The following is a 12,124-nucleotide window of genomic DNA, read 5'->3' as shown; positions in this document are numbered from 1 at the left end:
TAAAATTATTTACCAATTTATATACACCGTAAACACAGTCCCTGCCCTTTAATCTCTAGACTCTCTTATCACTCTCCATTTTCTTCACCCCTCTCTCTCACCTCCTCTTTCCCCTCCTCTTTCCCCGTCTCCCGTTCTCTTCTCCACCCCTCAATCTCTCTCCTCCTCTTTTCCCTCCTCTCTCTCCCTCTCTCTTCTCCACCCCTCTAGCTCCCCCTCTCCCTCTCTCTTCTCCGCCCCTCCTTCTCCATCCCCTCTCCTTCTCTCCCTGTTCATCAACCAATTTCTGTCCAACATTCACTCCCACATGTTAACTTATTTTATTAACCCCATGCAGATTAATTAATTATATTTAATTAACAACTAATTAATTTACTCACATACGAAATACAAAAATCTAAAGCAATAGATTGGAGAAAGGTTAGATAGAGAGGCAGGAAAGTTGATTGTGTACTGCATATACATTGTTCATAAACTAAATCTGAAACTTTTCATTCTAAACGATTAAGTGCTTCATTTATGAAAGTAATTAATTTTATTCTATGGAACTCATACAAAATGTCCATCTTCGGGTTTACTACTGGCATCATTTCATGTTTAAATTGACAGAGGGTATCGGGGCTATTTGACAGAGGGGATCGATATATTGGGCTTAGCTGTGTTTTTTTATTCCTAAAAGGAATTGAGTCTTAGACACAATCTCTGACTTTCTAATCCCAATATCTTTACAACCCAAAGTCGCAGACCTTAGATAGTTCAAACTATGAATTTTGTAGAATTAAATTATCTAAGTTTGAAATAATGAAAGTTTACACCATCAGGTTGCAAAGATATGGGATTATGAAATTCCAGTTTGTAACAAAAACTCAATTCCTTTGGTTATTATCTATTTTTTAAAAGGTAAACATTTTTTGATTTCATTAAACATTTCAGAAAATAAATAATTTTTTACATTGCATCATCACTTTAACAAGTATCACTATGTTATTCCTGAGTGAATAGTTCCGACTTAAATTTTAAGTTTCAGCTTAATTGCCACTTCTGACTTAATTTAAACCTGAAGTTTAACCTTGGGTTTAAATATTTAACTCGCCGAAATCGACGAGCTAAAATTTTAACAGGGTTAAAATCTTGAAATCCTGCTTTTTCCCTGTTTGTTTATTAATCAATTATCATTCATACTGGCATTCAACTTCAAGTTATATATAAAAGTAAAAACTGAAAACCTTAATTGAAGAAATTTCACGCTTTAGATTAATTAATCTGTGCTTGTAAACCCGAAAAAGGTTGTAACTGGAAATTATGTTTTGTTTTCGGTTACGTAAATTATTTAAAATTAAAAAAACAGCTTATGAGCGTTGGTTATAAAGTTTTTGGACAGAAATTTTCTTTTATCGAGAGGTAAAATCGTCTTCCTTATATTTCGAATTTGTTTTAACATTACCCCCTACTGGGGGTTAAATTAAAATGGGATTTTAATTTAACAAAGAGTAAAACAAATTTAAAACTTCAAAATCCAACCAACCAAGATATAACCCGCCCAGATTTCCATATTTCAAAATGTTGACTTTAAAAGTCACTATAATAAAACAAAGATATCTGAAATGTATATTTCTAACATTTATTTAAAAAAAACGAAAGTTTTGAAATATTTGCATAAGACAGAGTTAAAATAGGTTGATTTAGAAATTAACAAAGGAATTAATGATGGATACTTGTGGGCACTTCATGGGAGTGTTGTAGAGCTTCATGTTGGTGGAGCAGATCAACAGGAACTGGAACAACAGGGCTCATCAATGGAACTAAGGCAATGCAACTCAAGATAGCGGAAACTTCGGTCGGAGCCGGGTATATGTTTCCTAAGTAAGCTTCTCAAGAAGTTAATAGGGAGATCAGAGGTATAAGCACGCCTGCTGTTAGCTGAGTATCTGCATTATCATCATGAAGGAGTCAAGAGGCTCCCTGTGTCGGAGCTGTTTCCAGCCCAACTCTTGAAATAGTCAACGGCTTCTGAGTCGGTAAAATCGTCTTCCTTATATTTCGAATTTGTGTTAACAATGTTATATAACGATCTAAAGACATACTGAAATTTAGCCTTTTAATAGTTTCTGGAATTATCTGGCATAAAATTGAAAAGACTTGTTGGCCCCAAGGAACCAAGAATGTACGAAAGAAGAAAGAAGAAAATTTGTACATTCGTCTCTGTATAACTACGTTTTCCGGCTTTAGTTCAAATTTGTATTGTTTTCCATCATAGAGTGATGAATTAGGTTAGCTTAATATTTATTTTAAAATTCTTATTCGTCACAAAATAGCAATACACAGGGTTATCCACAAAGGTTGAGCCTTTCTAGACGACTTTACAGAATTAAATCCAACCATTGCTTACATTTACAGTATATGCAGCAGTAATCTTCTTTCTTTCTTCGACAAGTACTCGCCATATTGACATATTGATTTTGGCTGTTAATCGAGAGATCTGTTAAATAGCAGTTGAATCGTTCTGAAACCGGGTGTACGCAGTGTGCTCAAAACATCTAACCATGGCTGGGCATGAACTATGTTAATGAAATGGAGGTTTTCAAAAACTAATGAAAGACTCCGTTAACAAAGGGCAAAAATGTGTATTTTAAATCGTTAACGAAAGGGATAAGCTGTTTTTGAGAAAAAATTAACCATTGAAAACAAAAACGAAATGAAGTGTTTTTAAAAAACGGTGAATTTCGTTCTTTTTCCTTCTTAGAATTGCATTAAACTTGCAAAATATAAATAAAAAATACAGCTACAGGCAAAGAGGTAGGAATAAACTAAGTTCACAAGGTTTTGTAATTTAAATATAACTGCTTGCTCCTAATCATTTTTTAATTAGATTCACAAAAAAACTCTGGGATTTTTAGAAGACATTTCGTAGCAGTTTCATATTATTGTCAACTGTCTTAGCAACACATAGAGATAAAACTTAAAGAACTTTTCATGAATGTATCGAAACCAAATAAAATAAAAACAATCTATAGTTTCAGATTATTGTGAAAGCAGATGATTGATATGCAAGTATTGTGCTACAGGGGCCATTTTATCATTCTTATTCTTCTTTCCGTTCTCTTATCGGAACCGTTCAACTTCCATTTCCATTTCTTTACGTACATGGTTTCGATGTAAAATCATAAAAAAATAATTTGATTCACAATGAACAACATAGAAAATATTACAATTAAAGAATATTGAGATTTTGTTCTGTAAATCACTGCAAAAATCAAGCAGTATTTCTTCATTTAGATTTAACCCAGAAACATTTGTGTTGCATTTTTAAAAAGTATTTGTCTGGGACTACAAAAATGTTTTAGTGAGAAGGTGAGTCCAACCCAAAGGCTGACTTTATTGTCAAGGCAGTCTAAAACTTTGATGAATAGCTGTCTAAATTTCAATGAAATAGGTTCAATAAAAATGAAGTTTTTAAGCTTAAAATCCATTTCTCCGTTTCTCCAATTCCCTTCCATTTTAACTTGGAAAAAGGCATTGTTTACTTGCCTCATACTCTAAGCACCTTAATTTTAACTTACCGGTAGTTTCCAATTCAATAAGATGTCTATAAGGCGTCTGGCGTATGTTCTGAGATTGTACAGTATACACAGAGCACTCAGTATACTCACTTTCTTTCAAATTCAATTATCCAATCCGAGAATAAAGGTGCATTTAACGTTAAACAGTAAACAGAATCATCAGAAGTATTGACACTATGGTGTGTCTGTAAGAGTCTAATCCAGGTATATCTTTACAATTAAATTCCTAACATGTCTCCAACCAACCAGCATGTTTGCATAAAACGCACTGGGTTCACTTTACATCGGGTTCACCAGGAGGTCTGGTACGAGTAAATGTGTATGCAGTACGATATCATTAGACCGGTAAAACCTTGTACAGATTAGGATCATGCAAAGGCTGGACCAATTTAGCTGATGGCCTCGTATATTTCAAACTATGAAATCTGCTAGATAAAATGGTCAAAATTTTGAAATATCAAACCTGAAAAGTTTGAAATATTGTAGAAAAAATGCTTCGTAATATCAAGGTTAAATTGCAGTTGCGTACATATTGAAACCAGTTCTCTCCGGGCGGAATTTGTAAACAAGAATAGATGCATCAGTGTTTGTTTAGTATTCGAAGAGGGTAAAAACATTAAATGTTTATAATTTTTATAATTCACATATTAGTTTCCTATGACCAGAATATTTCATTGATTTTTTTTATGTGAAAATGGATCCCATGTCAGGCTGCGACATCCGTCTTGTGCTTACCGCCCAGATACAGTACACTGCAGTACAAAAGATGCGTACACCTCTGAAATAACTTTTCTTGCATTATAATTCCTTGCGTAATATCAAATATTGTGTTTATAACTTTTAAAATGTCTGAATGGCAACGCCGGGTTATACAATATATTTTATCTTTTACTATTACAATACACTGTTTGCTTTCATAAGCAGTATACTAACAATTTTCGCCTTGAAAGCCACATTTTTAAAAAATCTTGATGATTCTCTTATTGGTGCCATTGTAATCATTATTGTAATCAATTTTGCCACCAAGTATATTTTTTAAGTTTTCATTTTAAAGTGAAGTATAAAGATTTTAGAACTTAAGTTTTCTATGAAAAACTCTTAAAAAATGTTTTGTTTTTAAATTAATAAACTAATATAAAGTTTACTTTTGATAAAAGTGTTTTGCAATGGTTTTTCGATTTAATTGTTTACATTACACAAGCGTATATACAGGGTTACCCACAAAGGATGAGATTTCAGAGACCCGTTTTCTTGCATTCAGGGTTTCTTGTAGGCCAAAACTGGGTCGTCTTTACAGTATCATCCTATATGGGTAACCCTGCGTTTATTTCATAATTGAATTTCCAAATTTTCTTTTTCTTATGAAACGGTTTCTTGAGAATCTATAAGACGGCCAAACTGCAAAGGAATTGAGTCTTTGCAACAAATTCAAATTTTCTAATCCCTATATCTATGGAACCTGATGTTGTAGACTTTTGATATTTCAAACTAAGATAATTTGATCCAACAGAATTCATAGTTTGAAATGTCTAAGGTCTATGACACTGGTTTGTATGATATCAAATCAAATCAAATCAAATATATATATTTGTCCCAAGCCAAAAACATAGAAAATATCATATTTTAAAACATATTTATAAACTTGAGACGGGGAGGCATTGATAGCCAGGGAATCTTAACTCTTTGTTTCTTTATCTCTTTCTCTCTTTCTCTATTTTCTTTGCTTCTTAAGTTTGTAATTTTTATTACAGCAGGACAATGCACAGATCTAGTTCTTATATTAAATTATATCGAATTAAATCAGCAAATTAACAAAATTATAATTTTCCTCTGATTTCTCATGACACCTCTTCCTAGCTTCCTGCCTCACTTCCTGCCTTTACTTCCTGCCCAGACCAAATCCATAGGGTTCACGCTTTCCCAAACCAAACCCGTAGTAGGTCCGTTTACCTAACAATAATAATTATAATTAAAATAATAATAATAATGATAATAATAATAATGGAAGTTGTATGGCTGGTCAAAATTTAAAAATATTGATTTTTTTATTCTGGAAATCCATCAATGATTCGCAAAATTTTGATTTTTACAATGACGCGAAGAAAACATGGCTGCTTTAAAAACAGCATTTAAACTACCATTAAGCTTAATATTTATAATTATAACAAAAAAAATAATTATCAGCAACTGACAGTAAACAGGCCTTTTAAAAAACAGTAAAGTTAGATTGTTTGTTAAGCCTAAATTAGATTAAAGGATTAAAGCTAACCTAGTCCGAATGCGTATGGATCACGTTTTCCTTCCCCGAAGCTGGCTCGTTTTCCTGATATTTGATATTTTATTGGAAATTTATTTTGCCTTTAACAGAAATTTTTGAGCTTTTAAAAGGACTATCGTCTAAAGAAGGTGTTCAGTTTACCCTTAAATGTTTAGTTTACCCTTAAGTGTTCAGTTTACCCTTAATTGTTTAGTTTACCCTTAAATGTTTAGTTTACCCTTAAATGTTTAGTTTACCCTTAAATGTTTAGTTTACCCTTAAATCTTAAATTTTAGTTTACTTTTAAATGTTTAGTTTACCCTTAAATGTTTAGTTTACCCTTAAATGTTTAGTTTACCCTTAAATTTTAGTTTACTTTTAAATGTTTAGTTTAGCATTAATTGTTTAATTTAGCCTCAAATGTTTAGTTTACCCTTAAATGTTTAGTTTACCCTTAATTGTTTAGTTTACCCTTAAATGTTTAGTTTACCTTTAAATGTTTAGTTTACCTTTAAATGTTCAGTTTACCTTTAAATGTTTAGTTTACCTTTAAATGTTTAGTTTACACTTAAATGTTTAGTTTACCCTTAAATGTTTAGTTTACCCTTAAATGTTTAGTTTACTCTTAAATGTTTAGTTTACCCTTAAAATGAAAAGAAATGTACAAAAGTTCTAAAGGTGATAAATGTTTTATCATTCTCTTGACTGACTTTTTGGAGTTTGAACAATATTACAATTTTGTGAATTTTTAATGGAACATATTTGTCCCTGTGACATGGAAGAGTGTACACTGGTAAATGAGTGAACAATATATATAAAAAATAATAAATCTCAGAAGAGAAAATTAAAATTAAAACTTGCAGATTTATGAAAAGGAAGTTGGCATATTTATATCTTTTCAAGATAGAGAGTCCTAGATATCTTCCACATTGTTACGCAAATTAACAAAAGTTTAAAGAAAACCTTTGTGAACAGGTCATGTAGCTATGTCGACAGTGTCGTTTTAGAAGGTGTTCATAAACTTTTAAAGGATGCGTAGGAAAATCTATAAATTTATTTCGGGATGCTTTCTTCTGTTTTAATTTTGTTTCAATTTTTCTTTAAATGTATTTTTTATAAACATTCAAGAAAAAACTTTCAAATTCATAAAAAAAAACTTTTCAATATTCCACTCCCCTTACCTCTTAAAGGAATTGAGTTTTTGCCAGAAAATCAAATTTTTTAATCACTATATTTTTGAAACCCCAAATCGTAGACTTTTGATATTTCAAACTATGAACTCTGTTAGATCAAATGAACTAAGTTTGAAATATCAAAGGTTTAAAACTTCAGATTCTAAAAAAAGGGATTTGAAAATTGGAGTTTGTGGCAAAAACTCAATTCCTTTTTTCAAACCAGATTAGTATGAATGAATATGTTACCCAATCCAAATGCATACGGGTCTCGCTTGTTTTCTCCAAAATTACCACGTTTTCCTATAAAAAGGCCAAGATCGTTAACAAGATGTTATGAAAACCGTTAATAAAATGTTATGAAACCCGTTAACAAGATGTTGTGAAAACCGTTAACAAGATGTTATAAACAACGTTAACAAGATGTTATGAATTTCAGAAAGCTTAAATTTTCATTGCCGTAGAGAGAGAATTTTTAACAGGAACAAAAAATATAGAAAGTGATTGTTTGGAGCAACACTTTATAAATTAAAAAAGACAAACCTAATCCAAAAGCGTAAGGATCCCGTTTCGACTCCCCAAAGTTACTTCGTTTCCCTAGAATAGATTTTAAAATTATTTCAAGTTAAAAAGAACTATTTTCGGAATAAAGACAATATGTTTTATAAAGATTAGGATTTTTTGAGCTAAAACAACGCAAGAGCTAAGAAAGCGATCAATTGAACAAAAGTCTAAGCAAGGTCATTTTGGATGTTCGACAAATTACATTTTACCATCTTCCTGAGCCAGCTTTTCTGATGGCTAAGGCTAAAACATTTGGATTGAATAGCGCTTAGCCAAATCGACTAAACTCGCTATTCACAGTGTAAACTTTAATGTAAATATAAAACGCTTGAGGAGAGGGGGGTTGCAATTAAGCCATTTCTAAAAAATTTGAATTACAAAAGTGTTTACCCCTGGAAAGCACATTTATAATGTTTGAATGAATTTCAATGTTTACCTAATCCAAATGCATAGGGTTCCCGTTTCCCTAATCCGAATCCGTATGGTTCCCTGAAACCAAATCAAAAATTTAATTTTAATTTTGTTTAAATTTCTGGAAATTTTCAAATTTCTGGAAAACCCAAAATATAGGAATTTATCTGAAGGAAAGTGTGTATGGCCGGAAATCAAAAAGATCTTTGTGAAATTTCATATTGAAGCTGAAATTAAAATGCTGCAAACCCTGAGCCAATCAATTTGTTTTAAGGTGTTTATTTATTTTCTCAGTTTGTTCATTACTTTTCATCGTCAGTGGTAGTTAAAGAGTTTTAAAATGATGTATTTAAATTTCTTGCAGATCATATACAAACCTATAATAATCATGCATTATTTTCATAGGCCAAAAAATACTAATTGGATAGACAACAGAATCTTTTAAATGTTGCCAGTAAAAATCTTTCACTAAATTTCATCAAGAAACCCAGATAAATATTTTTTTTACCTTTTTGATTTTTGTACATCAGTGTCCTCATAATAATCAAAATTATCTAGAAAGAGAAAAATGTAAATTAAAAGAAAAACGTTCTCAAATCAATTTAAATAGAAATAAAAAAATGAAAACCTGACGGGGCCTGAAGTCTTTTTCCAAGTCCAAAAGAAAATCTATAAAATAATTTTTTTTAAGTTAGAGGAACTGAGTTTTAGCCGCAAATTCTGATTTTCAAATCGCTATATCTTTGAAACCTGATGGTGTTAACCTTTGATATTTCAAACTATCATTATTTGATCTAAAAAATTTCATAGTTTGGAATATCTAAGGTTTCCGACATTGAAATGCAAATATATAGGCTTCAGAAAATCAGAGTATGTGACAAAAACTCAATTCCTTTCCAAAAAAGAATATGATCTTTCCTACCTTTGTGGTCGTTTCATGTATCTGCCTTCATTTTGAAATATATTCTCCACACCCTCTGATCTGATTTCAAATATTTTTAATTAGGAAAAAAAATTGTTAAACAAAACAAAAGCCCTGAGGGTTAAACTTTCATTCAGGATAAAACTTAACTTCAAAGACTTAACTCGATATCTCTGCAGATTAAACTTTTGTTCAGGATAGAGCTGAGCTTCAGCGACTTAACTCGATATCCGCAAATTAAACTTATGTGTAGGATAGCGCTTAGCTTCAGCGACTTATTTCGATATCCACAGTTTAAACTTTACTGTAGGATATCGCTTAGCTTCAGCGAATTAACTCGATATCCGCAGTTTAAACTTTTGTTTTAGGATAGAGTTATCTCAAGTCCCTTAACTTGATATCCCAATATTAAACTTTCATTTATGATAGAGCTTAGCTTCATAGACTTATCTCGATATCCGCAGATTAAACTTTTGTTTTAGGATAGAGCTTAGCTTCAGAGACTTATCTCGATATCCACAGTTTAAACTTTTGTTAAGGATAGTGCTTAGCTTCAGCGAGTTAACTCGATATCCACAGTTTATACTTTTGTTAAGGATAGTGCTTAGCTTCAGCGAGTTAACTCGATATCCACAGTTTAAACTTTCTGCAGGATATTGCTTAGCTTCAGCGACTTACTCTACATATTTCCCTAATTAAACTTTTCAATTAGGGAAACAAGTGTTATATCGTGGATTTACTAGAAAAGAAGATTAAAAATGGATCGAAAAAGGTATTCAGCGTCTTAGGTTAACCTTTGTCGAGGTTGTAGACCGTCTGAGCCCTGAAGCCCTGAAGATACAAAAGTTTTTGCCCTCTGAACAAATTAAAAAAACTTCAAAAAGTAAAATATTAATTTTAAAAAATTCTATTTCTAATCTTGAATTATTTTCCTTTTCGGTTTTTCAGGAAACTCATCATCCTAAAAAAATCGTTTCTAATTAGGCATTTTTATATTTTTTATTTTAATTGTTTCATGTTATAAACCTTCGCATCTTTCTGCTTTTGTTAATTAAAAACTCATTTTCAAAAGCCATAAATCTATTTATTATCTTTAAAAATTAGCTATTTTTGAATTTTTCAATTTTTTTATCTAACTTAGCTGGCCTTTGAAATATTGACTTTAAATTACACTTACAACCTGGCTCGAAATTAAGTTTAAAATGAGAGTTAAAAATGCAAATAACTTCAGAATAATGTTCTATGAAAACAGTTATTAAGGTCGAAATTAAATATATGCTTGTACTAAAAATAAATTCCTTTAAAAAAACTTAATTTGTTTTTATTTCATGAAGAAAGTTCTGGAAATACATTATTTTCAAAAACGAAAAGTTTTTAGGAAAGAATTTAAATATCTGTAAGTATACTTTGTTTGTCTGTCTGATTGTTGGTCTGTTTAAATCCAAAAAAACGTCAAAACGGCTGAACCGATTGGGCTCAAAATTTTGTTGGGACCTCGTGTGACCCCAGGGAAGGTTTTTAAATCACTACATCTTCGGAACCAAATGTTGCAGACCTTAGATATTTCAAACTATGGATACTGTTAAATCAAATAATCTGAGTTTGAAATATCAAATGTTTACAATAGCAGGTTCTAAAAGTATGGGGGTATAAATTAAATATTTGAGTTTGTGGCAAAGATTCAATTCCTTTTTTAAAAAATCCGCGAATTTTTTTGTGTTTTACAATGTTTACAAAGAGAAAATGTTTACAACTAAAAAAGAAGATGGGCGCGAGTGCCCTAGTATTAATATATTAATGTAGATTTTTACTAGTTAATTAAGCTCTAGAACCCTATACTTATCAAATATTAAAGTTATTTGTGATTAAAATAGGATAGTTTAAGATAGAATAGTTGCTTGATAAACATTTAGAAAACAGTTTTTAATTTGTTGTGATAACATTTGTCTTGAGAAATTATTCTTAATTCCAGAAGGAATTTTAATCTAAAAAGCTTGGAATTAAGATGCAACATACTGCTCATTGTCCGTAATTTATTTTGTGAAATTGCAGAAATATGGCGATTATATCACCATTTCAGGGATTCATCTTAAAGCATTAAAAAATATTTACTTTGATAAGCAATGCTAAATATTTTCATAATTTAAGAAGAAAAACTATTTTTAAAATTATTTTACGAATGATTCGGGGTTACTTATTAATCTTCTGTATAATAAAACAAGACATTCGTATTATATATATGTTCGTATAGCCGGTCAAATGGCTGGACCAATTGGGCTGAAATTTTTTATTATTTTTGTAGAAATAAACAATTTTAACATAATTTTCAGTTTGTTTTACCATCTCTTTAAAATATCACCAATTATATTTTCTAAGAAACTAAGTTCTTGCTGCATCATTTAATCCCTATATCTTTGCAACCCGATGATGAAGATCTTTGATATTTCAAACTATAAATTATCAGAGATCAAATAGTCTACGTAAAAAAAGGTTTACATCATCAAGTTGCAAAAATATAGAGGTAAGAAAATTTGAGTTTCTGACAAGAACTCAATTCCTTATAAATCTTTAGGCTGTTTTTTCACCAATATTTTAAAATCCAGCCGATACCTTTACTGTAATGCCAATATTTGAGCAATAAAATGTCTAACAAGTTTTAAATAAGAAAATGAATTAGAAAATTATTCGGCAATGCTTATCCATATTCAATAAAGCAGACGAGGACGCACTTACGCATTTGTACTTTTATAGGACGAACTAATGAGGATGCGCTAAAATTGAGGACATTGCAGCTATGCATAAAAGTGTGACATACTTCACAGATTTATAAGATAGGATATTATTCTATATTTCTTCCATATTTACCAGGTCTTGAGGATACCCCTCAGTAGTTAGGATATAGCAGGATAAAACTAGGATCGTATACAGTCCAACTTTTTCATTTTTCATCTCTAAAACAAAACTTCTTTTCAGCAATAGAAAAAACGTCCATATTCTAATAAAACCTAAAATGCAGGGTAAGAACTAGGACTGAATAGCAAAAGTAGTTGAACATCATAGACTAATTTTAACGTGCGCCGGGGACAGAATTTAATGAATTGGAAAGGTCGTTGAATTTCCTACCGCCAGTTCAAATCCTGAATCACCGATTCACTTTAATTTTGAATCGGTGATTAAGAATTTGAACCACGGTACGTAGTTCAACGACATCTCTAGCAAATCATTTAATCAGGTCCCA

At 31.0% G+C, this 12,124-nt stretch overlaps 1 protein-coding gene across 1 annotated transcript; it reads right to left on the bottom strand.

The window, feature by feature from the left end:
* Positions 1-5,287: 5,287 nt before the first annotated feature.
* Positions 5,288-11,837, bottom strand: LOC111715443 (helicostatins). The gene is made up of 10 exons (XM_023490769.1): positions 11,752-11,837; positions 9,819-9,847; positions 8,887-8,946; positions 8,593-8,633; positions 8,473-8,518; positions 7,990-8,042; positions 7,533-7,586; positions 7,239-7,292; positions 5,830-5,883; positions 5,288-5,510 (listed from the first exon to the last, which is right to left on the bottom strand). Exons 1-10 carry the CDS (start codon positions 11,833-11,835, stop codon positions 5,440-5,442), a joined length of 546 nt encoding a protein of 181 aa, XP_023346537.1. The 5' UTR covers positions 11,836-11,837; the 3' UTR covers positions 5,288-5,439.
* Between the last annotated feature and the right edge of the window lie 287 nt (positions 11,838-12,124).

The sequence above is a fragment of the Eurytemora carolleeae genome, unplaced genomic scaffold, assembly GCF_000591075.1.
Source record: "Eurytemora carolleeae unplaced genomic scaffold, Eaff_2.0 scaffold14, whole genome shotgun sequence".
Classification (NCBI taxonomy): domain Eukaryota; kingdom Metazoa; phylum Arthropoda; class Copepoda; order Calanoida; family Temoridae; genus Eurytemora; species Eurytemora carolleeae.
Note: the sequence above shows the minus strand (reverse complement) of the source record. Positions and strands in the feature narration are given on the sequence as shown.

Excerpts from the sequence above, each read along its gene's own strand:
- LOC111715443 (XM_023490769.1), bottom strand. The coding sequence starts at position 11,835 with ATGAAAAATGAAAAAGTTGGACTGTATACGATCCTAGTTTTATCCTGC. Across the intron at positions 9,848-11,751 it reads AGGGGTATCCTCAAGACCTG|GATGATGAGTTTCCTGAAAA; the intron begins GTAAATATGGAA and ends CGATTTTTTTAG. Across the intron at positions 7,587-7,989 it reads ACCCTATGCATTTGGATTAG|GGAAACGAAGTAACTTTGGG; the intron begins GTAAACATTGAA and ends AATCTATTCTAG.